This window comes from Zonotrichia albicollis, chromosome 8 (assembly GCF_047830755.1).
Source record: "Zonotrichia albicollis isolate bZonAlb1 chromosome 8, bZonAlb1.hap1, whole genome shotgun sequence".
In the NCBI taxonomy this organism is placed as follows: Eukaryota; Metazoa; Chordata; class Aves; order Passeriformes; family Passerellidae; genus Zonotrichia; species Zonotrichia albicollis.
Genome location: NC_133826.1, coordinates 36,445,668 through 36,461,968, shown reverse-complemented (window position 1 = coordinate 36,461,968; position 16,301 = coordinate 36,445,668). Strand labels below are relative to the sequence as shown.

At 50.5% G+C, this 16,301-nt stretch overlaps 1 protein-coding gene and 1 pseudogene across 1 annotated transcript in view; both read right to left on the bottom strand.

Moving 5' to 3' along the window:
• LOC141729934 (uncharacterized) overlaps positions 1-2,054 on the bottom strand; it is a 32,623-nt gene extending 30,569 nt beyond the window's left edge. Inside the window, 3 exon segments of the mRNA XM_074546593.1 lie at positions 581-712; positions 715-1,144; positions 1,995-2,054. Of these exon segments, the coding sequence (XP_074402694.1) occupies positions 581-712; positions 715-1,144; positions 1,995-2,054 (622 nt within the window).
• An 8,398-nt stretch (positions 2,055-10,452) lies between these two features.
• LOC141729933 (olfactory receptor 14J1-like) lies at positions 10,453-11,385 on the bottom strand (annotated as a pseudogene).
• Between the last annotated feature and the right edge of the window lie 4,916 nt (positions 11,386-16,301).

The following is a 16,301-nucleotide window of genomic DNA, read 5'->3' as shown; positions in this document are numbered from 1 at the left end:
TCCTGCTCTCACTAATATCGCGCTGCCCTTGCTGCCCTCCCGCCTCCCATGGAAAGCACAAAATGCAAATATTCCAAGCTGGGATAAGAGCAATTTATTGGGAACAGCAATGAGATAAGGAATGAATGGAACAGAAACAATATTGATAACAGAAGGGAAAAATAAAACTTTGACAGGGAAAACTATAACACAGCTCACTGGGTCTCCCTGGCCACAATCTCCCCTTCCTGGAAAGGACACCCTTCTCCTTAGGGAGTGAGGGAGAGAGTCCCTTGCCTGCCCCTGGCAATGATCAGAGGTGGGAGTGAATGTAATTACAGGGCCATGGCCAGACCCTCATGTTCTTCAATCCCACATCACATCAGTGGCAGGGGCAGGAAAAGCACCAGGTGTCCTCCCAGCATGGATTACAGGGAACATGGATCACCAGGGATCTTTCCAACGTGGCTTCTCCAATGGGGGATGAAGTTGGAGCAGTGCACCAAGCTCTTCCTGCACTTAGGGCATTGGCAGGGCTTTCCTTAGCGGTGCCTCCGTTGGTGTCTGGTCAAGTGAGAGCTCCGGGCAAAGCTCTTCCCACACTCAGAGCACTTGTACGGCCTTTCCGCAGTGTGGATGCGCCGGTGCCTGATGAGTAGGGAGCTGCGGTTGAAGCCCTTCCCACAGTCAGGGCAGCGGAAGGGCCTCTCATTGGTGTGAATGCGCTGGTGCGGAGAAGACTGGAGCTGCTCTGAAACCTCTTCTGGCACTTGGGACACTCGTAGGGCCTCTCCCCAATGTGGATGCGTTGGTGGATGACAAGGGTGGATCTGTAGCTGAAGCCCTTCCCACACTCTCCACACTCATAGGGCCATTCCCCAGTGTGGATCCTCTGATGGCAGACCAGGTGGGAGCTCTTCCTGAAGCTCTTCCCACACTCCAAGCACTTGTGGGGCTTCTCCTCATCATGATGCTGCTCAGGGGCCACCAGCTCGGAGCTCTCGCTAAAGCTCTGTCCACCGTCCTGGCTCAGGGTGGGTCTTTCCTCCTCAGAGAACCCTTGGCTGGCTTTGGAGCCCCTCTTCCTGTGGAATCTCCGGGGATTCTCCTCCCTGTTGGAATTCTGCACTGTGGAGTCAGTCAAAATGGCCTCTTCCACGAGGTTCTGCTGTGGGGATTTGTCCTCCCTGGTCCCAATCCTCAGCTTCTTGTCTGGGGGAGGAAGGTCAAGGAGAAGATGGGATTTGCCTCCGTGCACCAGGGAAGGGGAAGGAGATCCCCCGAGTACATCCCCGGCAGGACGGCATTGGCAGCAGGGTTGTCCCGCAGCCGGGGGCTGTGCTGGGCTGGGAGATGGAGCAGGAGAGAGGGGGAAAGGGGCACTGACTTCCTCCTCACCTGCCTGGGTATCCCAAGGCTCCTTCCTCTTTCTCTCAGCCTCCTCCTCCATCCAATCAAGGTTTGGGAATGGGAAATCCTGTTCTGGGAAGAAAACAAAGGTTGCGCACATTGTCTTTTGTTCTGGTTTGAAGGCAAACCTGGGGGAGAGTCTAAGTCGGAGTTACAATTTAAGAAGAAAATTTAGATCAGGGCAATGATACAGAAACACTGCCTTAAACTGAAAGAGTCAGGATATAACCTGACACCCTGTTGGTCAGGGTGGTGGCAGCAGTCCCAATAAATGGTGGCTGCAGTCCTGTTGGAGTGATAAATGTGATTCTGTCAGAGCAGTTATCCTGTAGAAGGGTCTGGTCTTCCTCTGAAGGTCCAGTGGTGGTTATGGAGCTCTTGTCCTCTAGGAATCCAGTAGGCAAGCTGCTCCTGGTTGTAGCAAGGCTCAGCTTATATCCAGGCAGGAATGCTTGGTTCCTCCCCCTGGGCGGAGCATCCCACAATGGGATGAAGGAATTTTATCAGTCCTGCAGTGACACTCAATGGCCCATTCACAGAAGATATCTCCCCTGGAGGGCGTTATCAGGGCTGAGTCATGGAAGAGATAAAGAACACTGCCCCACCTGTTTATAGCAGTTGATGAACATGGGTATTGAAAACATGCATTTGGTTACATCTTGCATGGCAGCCTGAAACATTGGGGTAATCCCTGCTCAAGGGGTGAACACCACCCCCCTTACCCAAACTGGCTCAGGTGTAAAACCCCCACCCTGGGAATGCCACACACACAGGGACAATGTCACACTTGCTCTGCTCCAGGGGAGGTCTCTGTCCCTGTCACTCCCTTGCTCTCTCCCCTTTTCTCTTTCTTTCCATCTCTCTCTCTACCTCATATTTACTGTTCAATAAAATCCATTTTGGATTTGGTCTCGTTAGCACCTTCCTGGCTGCAGAGGCATCTCTCTAATAATTTTCTTAACCAGATTGTGACATTGTTTTGGCACAGTGAGTGCAGGGCACTGTTGTCTGAACCCAAGAGGGCCCCTCGACTTCTAAAATTCCTTCTAAGACAGGAGACTGGGAGTGGCTGGATCCAATCCGAGCCCCAGAAAATTATCAAAGTTGTAAAAGATTGAACTGGTGGAATTCAACTTTAACACAAAAATTTGTCTCTCAGGATTAATGACAGAATACCAGATAAATTTATATAAATATGTCTCTGGCTTATTCTGATCATGATCAGATGGAAAGATCACTAGCACAATTATTTACTCCACAGTTCAGGAGCTATAACAATTATTAGAATATAGTGCTCTAGGCAGCAATTTTGAAGTCAGCAGGGCCTTGCTGGAGTTGTTGGAGCCCATTGCAGGCAGAGCCTCCTCCTCCAGCAGAAATTGCCTTTCCTGTTGTCCTGGTTTAGGGCAAATTTGTTAAAGAATCTGCAAAGGAGGGCCCCTCCAGAAAACGAAACCCACACGGCCCCTCCCCCCAACCGGCTGGGGAAAAAATTCCTTGGAGAGAGGTGGAAAGAACCTGTTTATTTGACTGGCCCAGCATCCCCCAGCACACAAAATGAACAATACCCGATGACACCACTTTGAGAAAGATGACAAAATCAGAAAGTCTCTTTCGGGGTTGGTTGCTCTGTTCTCAGTCCCTCCGGTGCTGGGACAGCTGCTGCAGCCGAACCTTCGGTGTTCCCGGGTCCCAGTCCAGAGCAGGTTCGAGATGGTCACAGAAACGGGGGAGAAACAGTCCAGGAAGGGATGTGGGCTGTTTAGCTAGAACTAGCTAATAAGCAGAGGCGAAAGCAGAGCAGAAGCAAGAGCAGAAAAAGAGAGCAAGCAAAAGCAGCAAGCAAGCCAGAAGTGAAAAAACAGCCTTATGTCCCGCTTGTCTCGCTTGTGTCTGTGTCCCTGATAGGAGAAACCCAAACAAAACTTCCACTCTTCAGAGCTGGTCTTAAAAGCACAGAACAGATGAATGGGGATACAAGAATCATAATGTCACCCCAGGACACCCAGCCATGGGGGAAGGAGCTTGGCCAAGGCCAAAGGAGGCTCCCTGGCTGCCCTGCTCCCCTCTGCCTGAGGTGCTGAGAGCTCTGCAGCCCCTGCTTCCATCCCATCTGCCCAGGGCAGCACAAGAGCCCCAGCCTTGGGGCCCCCAAGAGCTGCTCCTGCTCCAGGCCTAGGGCCCATGCCAAAGCTGGGGCAGTCACAAAGCTGTGCCCATTTCTGTTCATTGCTGCTCTGAGGGGCATGGATCCTCAGCCACTTGGAGGGTGCTGATGAATTTTCCTTCTCTAGTGGCCCCTTCTTTCTTGAGCTCTTCAGTTCAGGAATTAAGTGAGAAAAGCTCATAAATATTTGTTCAAAAGACCCAAAACAAGAAAAGTCCATGGGAATAATATAAATTTTTAATTTTTCTGTGGTTATTTAGACAGATTTCATAAGTCTATTCAAAGTGAATATACCATATTGAATGACCACTCTGGCTGTTCGTCTCTGCACGGTCATGCATAGGATGGCCTTGGGACAGCCCGCACTTCAAAGGACGAGTATGGACTCTTCAGATTTCCAGTCTTCGATATTGTTTATTATTTCTTATCTACAAAATTTTCTTCCAGCCCGACAGAGGTCTGACCAGCAAGGCAGCCAAGGGCACTCTGACCTCCCACTGGGCGGTCGACTATTTTTATACTAAAAGCTACGTACATCATATTTACCTTTATTTCCCAATACCTTTCACCCCTATTAGCAAGTGCACCTTCACCAAGAACCAATCCCAAAGTGCCAACATCACCACAGAAAATGGATGACAAGAAGAAGAAAGAAGAAGGACAAGACATGCCCTGATCCCTCCATCTTGACTCCATAACCCCCCTGTACCAAAATCCTAAAATCTATATTTCCACCTGGTAAATATTTATTCTTACACCATTCATCCCCAAGTGACTCTCTTGTCTTTAAACATGTGACACATCCCTTGCAGGGTCAAAATCCAACCACCAGGCACTTCTGGCAACATTCCAGGATTTCTGAGCCCCCCAAGGGTTGTCTCACTAACTCAGGACATCCGGAATGATGTGCTGAGTTCCCACAATTGAAAACAATGCAGAGAGAACTGGTTTGTCCTGGTTTATTTTCTTCTTTATAGATTGATATCAGCAATCCCCAGTTGGTATTGACCCCCTGCACCTCCTAATGCAGTTTGAACAGATATGAAAATCAAGATCCTTCATGGCTGACAATCAATCACACTTAGTCCCTACCCCCTCCCCACCATTTCTCTCATCCAACCCCTGGCAGTCAGAGCAGCTGAGGAATGGAGTCACATCCAGGGGTGTCCCCAGGGCTCAGGATTGGGGCCAGGTCAGTGAAATCTCTTTATTGCTGATCTGGATGAGACCATCGATGGCACCCTCAGTCAGTTCCCAGGTGAGCCCAAGCTGGGTGGCAGTGTGGCTGTGCTGGGGGGCAGGAAGCTCTGCAGAGGGATCTGGCCAGGCTGGAGCCATCCACGGGCCCAGGACAATGGGATGAGGTTCACCAAGGCAAGGGGCCGTGTCCTGCCCTGGGCTCACAACCACCCCAAATCCCTGGCTGTGCCCTGCCCCTGATCCCCACAGCCTGTCCTATTTCCTTCATCCCTGCATTGCCAGGGACTTTCTGGGACAAGGGAGCTCTGCTCTGGGGATGGAGGGAGGCCCAAGTGCCACCATCGGAGTGGGAACCACAACTCATCAGGTTTGTGTCCTTTGGGGGTCAGGAACTGGTGGGACTCAGAAGCACAGGAAGTTTCTCTTCATGGCCAACAGACCATGGTTGAAAAGGACACAATTTAATAACAATCATGCTCTTCCCTGAGCTATGTGCAACGTCCCAGCAGCGTCTGATGAGTACACAATCCACAGGTGATTTCCATACTAAAATTAATTTTTAGTATGGAAATTAATTTAGACAAATGTGGTTCTGTGACAGATATAAACACAATTAAATTCTGGTATCAGCATGCTCATCCTTGAGTGGGGGCAAAACAGCTCAAACAATTCCTGATTTGCGGAGCTGCCAGCGGTGGATGGAGAAGGGGGTCAGGCTGCTCTTGGTGTTGAGGAAATGCTGAAACCAGCCTGACTCATTTCATCTCCTCCTGTCCTGGCTGATCTCTCTTTCCCCTCCCACCCACTGGCTTTTGTCTCCCCCCAGCCCCCAGTGAAGAGCCTGGCTCTGTGTTCTCCATCCCCTCCTCGCTGGCACTGCCAGGCTGGCATGAGGAGCCCCTCAGCCTTCCCTGCTCCAGGCTGGACCAGCCCAGCTCCCTCAGCCTCTGCTCACAGCCCAAGTGTCGGATCTCAAGATCTCAGTCCTGAGATGCTGAGCCTCCGAGACCCTGGGGGGGCTCGGGACTCCTGGAATGTTGCCAGAAGTGTCTGGTAGCTGGACTTTAACCCTACACAGGAGACGACAAGGATGAGGGCTTCACCGGGTGAATGGTGAAGGGATTAGTTAATTAGAGGGTGAGAAACAGGGTTTAGGATTTATGTACAGGGGGGTTTAGAGGAGTAAGATGGAGGAATTGGGGTGTGTCCTGTCCTCCTTCTGTTCCTCTTCTCCTCCATCTTCTTTGGCCACGGTGGCACCTTTGGATTGGTTAGTACTGAGAGTACACCGAGTTATAAGAATAGATGGTATTGGGGAAAAATGATAAATATTGTATACGTCACAATGGGTATAAAGATACGTGGCTGCCCGGGAGGGCAGAGACAGTGTGCCCATGGCTGACTGCTGAGCAGATCTCTGGTGGCTGTAAGAACATCTTTTAGATAAACAATTAATAAACATAAAACCAGAAAGAAGAACTGAAGCCTCTTCTCGTCCTTCGACACGCGGGCTGCCCCAAGGCCACCCTGGGCCTTTCCAGGCCCCTCAAACAGCTGAGATAAACCGGACACCCAAGGGCTCCAGCCCCACCTTGGAGGCCCTTCCCAGACCCTGCTCCAGCTGCCAGACATCTTTCCTGCCCTGGGCAACCCAATCCAGGCCACAGTGACCTGGATAATCCATGTCCTTGATGTCCTGGTCACACAGTCCTGGCCCCTTGTCCCCTGTCAATCTCTGGGGTGGATCCTGTGGAACATCCTTTAGTGGAGACTGTGGCTCCAGGTGGGCCAGGGGGATCCCAGGGGACAGGGACCCTGCTGGGCATGAACAGCATTGGACTTGTTGGGAGAAACTGTGAGGGGGAGCTGGGGTGGAGTGGCCAACCCAGTGACCTGACACAGCCTGCTGGGATGTCACACAGCCCCTCTGTGATGTCACAGCCTGCTGTGTGATGTCACAGATCATTCTCCAATGTCACACAGCTGGTCTCTGATGTCACAGCCAACTCTGTGATGTCATAGTCTCCTCTGTGATATCATAGTCTTCTCTGTGATGTCAGACCTCTGCCCTGTGAAGTCACAGCTGAATCTGTTATGTCACAGAGGCGGTATATGATGTCATAGCTCTCAATGACCTCACATAACCCACTCTGTGATGTCATAGCCCACTCCGTGACATCATGTTACCAGATGATAAATTGTCTTCACCAGGTGAGCTGACATCTGGAGCTTGTTCTCCAAAACCCCAGGCCTATGGAAACCACACAATGCCCATTGTGTGAGAAGGGGAACTGGAAGCTCACCAGCCTCAGTGTCCTGCCAGCTCAGCCAGGCCCACTGGAATGTTACGGTCCACAACCACCCGGGACCACCAGAGAGACCCCAGGACAAAATGTAAAGGGTAAAGGGGAGGGGAAATGTGTTCATTGGATATTTGGAAAGTGATTATCATATGTGTGTTTAGTCCAGGACTATCAATGAATCTGTGTGCAAAACACAGAAAATAAAGAGAAACTCTCCTGTACTCAGCATGCACGACTTTGGGAGGAGCTGTCCCCCATGCATCCCCCTGAATAAATAATGCTGCTTTTTAATGCTGCATTGGTGTTAAGGAGTTTTCTATTTTACTGAATTTTCGGTAACATTCCCACTGCCAAGGAAAGCTCTGTCTCCTGCTGTTTACTAACAGAGAAGGGCTGGGGGCAGATGTGGGGCTTGGAGGCTGCCTGGGGCACAGTGACCATGAGATAATCAAGTTTTCAATGTTCTGTGAAAGAAGACGGGGCAGAAACAAAACTTCTGCACTTGAATTAGGAAAGGCAGACTTTGGCCTATTTAGGATGCTGATTTGGGGAGTTCTAAATCTGGTACTGATTTGTTTAGGGGACACAGCCCTTAAAAACAAAGGGGTCCAGGAAGGATGGACACATTTCAAGAAAATCATCTTAAGGGGGAAGGAGCAGCCTGTCCCAGTGTGGCAAAAGATGAGCTAGTGAGGTAAATAACTGGCCTGGCAGGGCATGGAACTTTTGTAGGAACTCAGGAAAAAAGGGCCAGCAACTCAGGAAGTGTTTAAGGATATTGTTAGGTTATGCAGAAACAAAAGTTGAGAGGCGAAAGCTCAATTAGAACTTAACATGGCGGCTTCTGCAAGAAGAATAAAAAATGTTTTTAATAAAAGTTTATAGCAAAAGGAGGGAGAAGGAGAACCACCTCTATTTATTGATTGCAGTTGAGAACAGAATAACTGAAGATAAGTAAAAGACTAAGCTACTTAATATCTTGTGTCAGTTTTCAATATTAGGGCAGGCTGTCCTCAGGACAAGTGTTCTCCTGGGCTGGTAGATGAGTACAGGGAGCAGAACAGTGCCCTGGAAGCCAGGAGGAAGCAGCTGGTGAGCTGCTGAGCCACTCAGATGCTCACAGGTGTATGGGATTGGATGGGATCCATCCCAGGGGGATGAGGGAGCTGTGGATGAGCTCCCCAAGCTGCTCTCCATCATTTACCATCAGTGCTGGCTCAGCAGGGAGGTCCCAGAGGACTGGAGGTGCCAGTGTGAGCCCATCCCCAAGAAGGGCTGGAAGGAGGAGCTGGGCAACTCCAGGCCTGTCAGCCTGACCTGGGTGCCTGGCAAGGTTATGGAACAGATCACCTTGAGTGCCATCCCAGGGCACCCACAGGATGGCCCATGGATCAGAGCCAGCCAGCGTGGATTTAGGGGTGGCAGGTCCTGCCTGACCAACCTGGTCTCCTTTTATGACCAGGTGACCCACCTGTGGATGTGGGAAAGGCTGTGGATGTTGTGTGCCTGGACTTCAAAGCCTTTAAAACCATGAGCCACAGAATTCCCTGGAAAAACTGCAGCCCATGGCTTGGACATGTTCACCCTTCCCAGGGTAAAGAGCTGGCTGGAGGCTGGGCCCAAAGAGAGTGGTGGGGATGGTGCTGCACCCAGCTGGTGTCCAGGCACTGGTGGTGTCCCCCAGGGATCTGTTCTGGGCCCAGTCCTGTTTAATATCTTCTCTGATGATCTGGGTGAGGGGATCGAGTCCATCATTCACAAATTGCAGATGGCACCAAGCTGGGTGTGAGTGTGGATCTGCTGGAGGGCAGGACAAGAAGACACAGCCCTAAGCTACACCAGGGGAGGTTCAGGCTGGACAATGGGAAGAACTTCTTTACAGAAAGGGTGAGTGGGAACTGGAAGAGGCTGGCCAGGGGGGAGGTGACAGAGTTACTGTCCCTCTCCAGTGGCAATTAGTGGCATGGTCTTGGTGACAAGGCAGTATTAGGGCACTGGTTGGACTTGATGATCCCAAAGGTCTTTTCCAGCCTATTTGATTCTGTCACTCTGTGATGATTGGGACACTCTGGGGCCATTGTGACATTGCAGGGCCTTTTGGAACTAAGAGGACCATGGTGACATGCAGCCCCACAAAACCAGTCCATTGTGGTGCTGTGGCACCAGGGAGTGCACCGTGACACTCTGGGTCCTTGTGAAACCACAGAGGCCATTGTGACACTGCAAGACCTTGTGTAACCAAGGGGTTTCACCATTTTGGCACTGCAAACCCAAGGAGACCATTGGGAGACTCCAGGGCCCAGTGGAACCAAGGGGCCGTTCTGACACTGTGGGACATCATGGAACCAAGGGGACAGTTGACACTGCAGGATCCTCTGTAACCAAGGGGCCACTGTGACACGATGGGCCTCAAGGAATCTGGAAGAACGTTGTGAAACTGTGTGGTCTCATGGAAGCAAGGAGTCCATTGTTACACTGAGGGGACTTGTGGAAGCACAGAGACCATTGTGACAGTGTGGGACATCATGTGACCATGGGGCCATTGTGACACTCTGGGGCCCCATGCAACCGAGGGAACTGCAGCACCAAAGAGAACACTGTAGCACTGTGAAGCCCCATGGAACCAAGGAGACCATTGTTGCTCTGCAAGGGCTCATGGAACCAAGGAGACCAGTGTGACAGTGCAGGGTGTAACCAAGAGGCCATTGTGACACTGAGGGGCCCCATGGAACCAAGGACATCTTTGCAGATGTTACCAAGCTCGGTGTGAGTGTGGATCTGCTGGAGGGTATCAGGGCTCTGCACAGAGCCCTGGACAGGCTGGAACCAGGGCCCAGATAACAAGAGGTGTTATTTAACAAGTCCAAGTCCCAGGACCTGCACTTTGGTCACAGCGCTCCAGGCTGGGGACAGAGTGGCTGGAGAGCAGCCAGGCAGAAAGGGACTGTAGGGACTGATGGACAGACGGCTGGACATGAGCCAGCAGTGTGCCCAGGTGGCCAAGAAAGCCAATGGCTCCTGGCCTGGATTAGGAATGGTGTGGCCAGCAGGAGCAAGGCTTATGTGCCAACACTGATCTGCCCCCAGCTCTGCACACAGACATTGCTGCTGCAGCTCCAGAGAAGGCAACAAAAGGGCATCTCTGCAGAAAACATTACTGGGAGATCTTTTAGTTCCTTTAAATACACCAGGAGTGCAGCCTCCCCATTGACACAGTCTTTGGCCACAGGGAAGGTGGTGAGAAACAAAATGAGAAATGTCACAAGGAATTACATTTAGCTGTGGACAATATGAAAAAACAAAAACAAAGGAAAGAAATCTCCAAGACGAAACCAACTAGAAGTATCAAAAACTAGCTTTATTACAAGTGATTTGCAGAAATTCTCCAGCCGTTTAGTGTTTCTGAAAGCATCCAGTCATCAGTCTCCTCACTGCAGCCTTGAGCTCCTGGTTCCTCAGGCTGTAGATGAGGGGGTTCAGGGCTGGAGGCACCACCGAGTACAGAACTGACACTGACAGATCCAGGGATGGAGAGGACATAGAGGGGGGCTTCAGGTGAGCAAATATGGCACTACTGAGAAACAGGGAGAGCACGGCCAGGTGAGGGAGGCAGGTGGAAAAGGCTTTGTGCTGTCCCTGCTCAGAGGGGATCCTCAGTACGGCTCTGAAGATTTGCACATAGGAGAAAGCAATGAACAGAAAACAGCCAAATAGCAAGCAGGCACTAACTGCAATTAGCCCATGTTCCCTGAGGTAGGATTTGGAGCAGGAGAGCTTGATGATCTTGGGGATTTCACAGAAGAACTGGCCCAGGACATTGCCATGGCACAGGGGCAGGGAAAATGTATTGGCTGTGTGCAGCAGTGAATAGAGAAAGGCACTGGCCCAGGCAGCTGCTGCCACGTGGGCACAAGCTCTGCTGCCCAGGAGGGTCCCGTAGTGCAGGGATTTGCAGATGGACACCTAGCGATCGTAGCACATGACAGTCAGGAGGGAAAATTCTGTTGAAATGAAGAACAGAAAGAAAAAGAGCTGTGCAGCACATCCTATGTAGGAGATGGTCCTGGTGTTCCAGAGGGAATTGTGCATGGCTTTGGGGACAGTGGTGCAGATGCAGCCCAGGTCGCTGAGGGCCAGGTTGAGCAGGAAGAAGAACATGGGCATGTGCAGGTGGTGGCCGCAGGCTACGGCGCTGATGATGAGGCCGTTGCCCAGGAGGGCAGCCAGGGAGATGCCCAGCAACAGGCTGAAGTGCAGGAGCTGCAGCTGCCGCGTGTCTGCCAATGCCAGCAGGAGGAAGTGCCTGATGGAGCTGCTGTTTGACATTTGTGCTGCCTTAGCATGGGGATCTGTAAGAAAATTAATCCTGGAATAGCTGGGTTTGGAGAGGACTTAAAATATCCCAACACAGCCTGGGGGCACTTTCCTCCCACTGCCTGCCCAGGGCTCTGCTGCCTGGAGCTGTCCCTGCCAGCAGCACCTTCCCTGTGCCCAGGGTTGGGCCTTGCCAGTGCTGCCAGAGCCCAGCCCAGCCCTGGGGGCTCAGCTCTGCCTTGCACACCCCTCCCAGCTCAGACACTGCCCAGGGGCAGCTCTGGTTCTGCAGGTTTTGATGGCAACCTCAGAGCAACATTGAGGAGGCTGGAAAAGTGACACTGATGCTGCCTCTAAGGGACCCTGTGCTTATTTCTGTCACTGCCTGGTTTATACAGATCTCAGAGATTTTTTTTATTTCCGACTTGAACTGAGAGAAGAGTATCTATGTGCAATTTCGCATCCAGGCAACCCAGAGTAGTAGGATATAAGAGAAAAATTTTCCCTTTTATGCAGCCCCTGACTCACTGTGCCCCCTGTATATTCTATTTGCAAATGCTCTGCCATTAAATGCCATTCTGGGAGCACTCCTGAACAATGCAGCATCCTCCCCACACAAGGAGAACACTTCCAAGCCTTACCAGCTGTCTCCTCCCACCCATATCTTGTCCCCCAGTGCTGGGAGCAGCTGCCAGGGCTGGCTGAGAGCTGTCCCTGGCAGGCAGCAGAGTCCCTGCCCCAGCACAGCGTCCTGGGCTGCAGGACCCTGCTCTGCAGGACAGCCCTTGACACCCCTGGCTGCTCTGCACAAGAGACAATCAGAGAATGTACTCACAGGGTCTGCAGGCATTGGTATGTTCCAGCTTCAGGAGGTCACTCCAGGAGCTGCAGCTGCATTGTCCTGCAGCCACAGGTTCCTGTGCCGGGGGCTGGCAGTGATTCTGCCCCAGGCACTTCTCAGCACCTTCCCAGCCCTGACTGATTGAAGCTCTCTGTGCCTCTGTGCTGTGCCCGGGGTGGCTGCAGGCAGTGCCCCAGCCCTGCTGGGCTGGCAGAAGAGCTGCTCATCAAGAGAAATGTGCTTTTGAAGCTTTGCTTGGTTACCAGGAGCTGCCTCTGTGCCAGGAGCCCAGCCCAGCTCAGCAGCACAGACACAGCACCAGGACTTTAATGAGCCTCTGGGGCTTTGTGCTCAGGCCCTGAACATCAGTGCCTGAGAGGGAGCTGAAGAAACTTCCCCAGAACTCCAAGTAAGAATCCAACTCCAAAGTTTCTTGGACTTGTAATGGATCCCACTGTGGGGCACGACTGAGAAAGTGTCCCCAGGCCCCAGGCAGAGCAGAGAACTGGAGGCAGTGATGGCAGGTGGGGACAAAGAGAAGCCAAGTCTTGGTGCCCTGGGGCACAGCAGAGCCTATGCCACCAATGGCTGTGAGGAGACACCTTGTCCTGAGGCACTGGGGCCTCCAGGCACAGCCCCAGCCAGGCTGGGCACTGTCAGCCCCTTGTCCTGCCCTCAGCATCCCTCCCTAGCCCACATCCCAGTGGCCTCAAGGATCTGCTGGAAGGAGTCCCTGGGGAGCCTTGCTCAAGAATGGCCTGGGGGCTTCCTAATGCTCCCTGCAGGGACTGCAGGTTTTTCAAAGGACTTTGGGTTTAACTTTGGCTTTTGCCTTGAAGTCTCTGAGAGGTTTTTGCAATTATGTCCTCCAATTATCTGCTTTCATTCGTCCCTGAGAGGTTTTGTCAATAACAACACTCACTGGGTCTCATTAATGCTTCAAGGTACTTCAGTTATTTTAGGGTACTTGGTGTTTCCCTTTTGATACAGACTCTGTGAGAGGTTTGTGCAATCACAGCCCCAATTACATGCTTTAACGAGTCCCTTGAGAGCTTTGTACTGTCACTCAGTTGGGCTCATCAATGCTTTGAGATACTCAAGGTTTTTAAGGTACTTTATGGATTTAAGAATACTTGAATACTTTTAGGTAATTTTAAGGTGTTTCCTTCCCGCACTGAGTCTCTGAGAGGTTTTTGTGCCATCCTGGCCTCCTATTCTCTCCTACAAAGAGTCCATGAGGATCCTGTGTTCAGAAAAGAGGGTATCTTCCTCTTTTCTGTTTTACAAGAAAGATGAGACTGAAAGAATTTTTTAAGATTTTCTAAAAGCATTCAAACAAACATGGGACAATTAACAAAACAACCACTAAGAGAATTAATAGTCCTGTTTTAGCCAGACATCATCCAACCCTTTAGTCCCTTGGATTGGAAGAGTTTATTGATCCAGTCTTTGTTTTCCACTTCAAGATTCTTGAACCCTTCAGTACCTGAATACTCTTGTGGATTGACTCACTGTGGCTTGAGAGGTTCATCCAACACATGCCCTCAGAGTCTACACAGCCATGCCCATGTGCCCAGAGTAAAAACTCTATTGCTGTTCTGCACGGTGGCATGTCTGATGGTTTCTATGTCTGAGAGCAGGCCACTCAATGTGAGGAAGGTAGCATTGGTTTGCTCACTTAACAGGCACCCAGGATGGTCTAATTGTTCTAAAGCTTGAGCTGTAGCTACCCAAGGTAGTCCAAATTGGGGGTGCTACCATCCGATACCTGGATTAAAGCTTGCAAAGCCATCTCTTTGATATCATCCAATACTTCTCTGGGGATACCTGCTGCTTGATCATCTGGTAGGCTGTGCTGTCCCTTCCAGCTAGATGGTTGATTGTCAGTTCCGCCCTTGCCTCATTATTAGCAGAGTCTGTGATTAATTGATTTAGTAAACACTTCCATCTGCCTTCCCACAGGGGGTATTCTGTAGGTGACAACAACATGGTCATAATATATTTTAAATCATAGGGTCTTAAGGCACGTGCTGTAAACATGGCCCTTATTAGGCCATTATAACAAGGTAAGTCCTTCCTATTGTCTTTAGCTGTTGTATACAGATCCTTGATTTCCCCGTAAACCGATGGCTGATACCTGGGATTCTGCCCCCTTCCTTCATAACATATGGGCGCAAAGAGGAGTTTTGAGACTATTTGCCAGTCTCCTTCCTTAACTGCTTCTTTCTGGATCCTTTCCTAGGGATCTTCTGGGGTTGAGGGGTGAGGTGTCTCTGATGAATCCAAACTGTCTTCTGGGGAGGAAGAATAACTTGGAGCAGAAACATTTGGATGGAAATAGTGTGACAGTTGGGCTTAGTATCCCTTATCATGGGGTTATATTGTTGCCGGAGCATGAGGCAAAGGGCGGTGCCATTTTGTCAGGTGTTTCAGACCTTAATTTAGGATGGCCAACTTCTGGGTTGGAGTTCTGGAGGCATGTCCCAGGGTGGAGGTGGATTGATTGACAGTGGGACATGACCTGCAGTTGTGGGAGTGGAGTCTGGATGTTTGTTCAGGGTAGAAGAGAAAGTTGTGGTAGTAGGAAGTGGAGGAGCTAAGATGGAGGGAGCATGATGGGGCTCCTGAGCCACATTCACGCTCCTTCTATCTTGAGTCTCCAGGGTATGATGCTCCAAGACAACATGGCCTCTGTCATCTTGGACCATCATAGCAGGTCTGAGAAAGGCAGGTTTGAGGGGAGGTCCCGAGTTAGGAGTGACCAATAGATCGAGTTTTCAACACACTGCTTGCTGGTGAAGGGTCTCAAGGATGGTGTGGAAGATGAGAAGCATGCAGGGTGCAATGGGGTCCCTTTTGATTGAAAGGTTGTACAATTTAACTTCCAGAGAGTCCTAAAATTCAGTGGTATGGATTTCATCAGCAGAGGCGTCTGGAACATTTTTAATGATCCACCTCATAATTGATTTTAATTCGTTCTTTGGAAATATTAAGTCATGATCAGTAAGAATTAAAGCATCCATATGTCCTCCTTTCTACTTTGGACATCTGGCTGCCCATTTTTCTCTTTCTCTGCCCTGTGGGGAAGAGCCATTGGAACATCCCAAATCAATTATGGGACCTGCGTCCATATTGTAAAAATACGGTAGCAAAATGGGCAATATATGTCTTGCATTTCTCTAAACCCACCTGCAATCCTATGCAGGTGAAACCGTTGTTGTCCCTGCAAGGTCCCTTGAAGCAACGATGAATACGCCAGGCCCAGCACAATCCAAAATCCCAGGGAGCACTGGCCTATCCATCAGCTCACCCCAGCTGATGTGACTGACACAGGGACTCCTGAGTGACAGGGTCCCTGTTTTCGCGCCAAAAGTCACAGTGAATTTGGCTGTGACAAACCTCTCTTCTTCCCAGACTTCAGGGCGAGGGTGGCAAAAATGAAAAGGAGCAGGTTCGATGCAGTTGCTCAAAAAGAACTTTAATAACAGGGTGAAAAACAATAAACACAGAGAAGTCAAGCACAGTACGAGGGGTAGGATCCTAAAACCTGAGATAAAGGGGAAGCAACAACATAGACACTTTGGGCTAGAAAACTAGAACAGTAACCATATAGAAGAAACAAGTAACCAATACACCAATAGGGGAGTAGAACTTGGACAACTTAGCATAACAACACTTAAGGCTTATGGGGGAACTCTCAAGTTCACCCTAAATTAAAAGAATGATTCCTAGGACTTGAAACTCATGCCCAGTTCTTCCAGGGTAAAATCTGTCTGACCCTGAGTAACAGCTGGGCTAACTCTCACATTGTTGATTTGCACTAGTCCCTTGGGATCATGCAGCCCAAAAGTGACACAATGATGTCCTTGGTTCCACGAGGCTCCACAGTGTCACAATGGCCCCTTGGATCCATGGTGCTCTGCAGTTGTCACAATGGCCCCTTCATTTCACAAAGCTCCCAAATGTCACATTGGTCTCCATAGGAAGGAAATCACGGAGCCCCATGTTTCAGGAGCTGATGAACAGCAACCACCAGAGGCCCAGGCAAGCCTGACCTGTCTGTCCTGGCGAGTTTGCTTGGACCAAC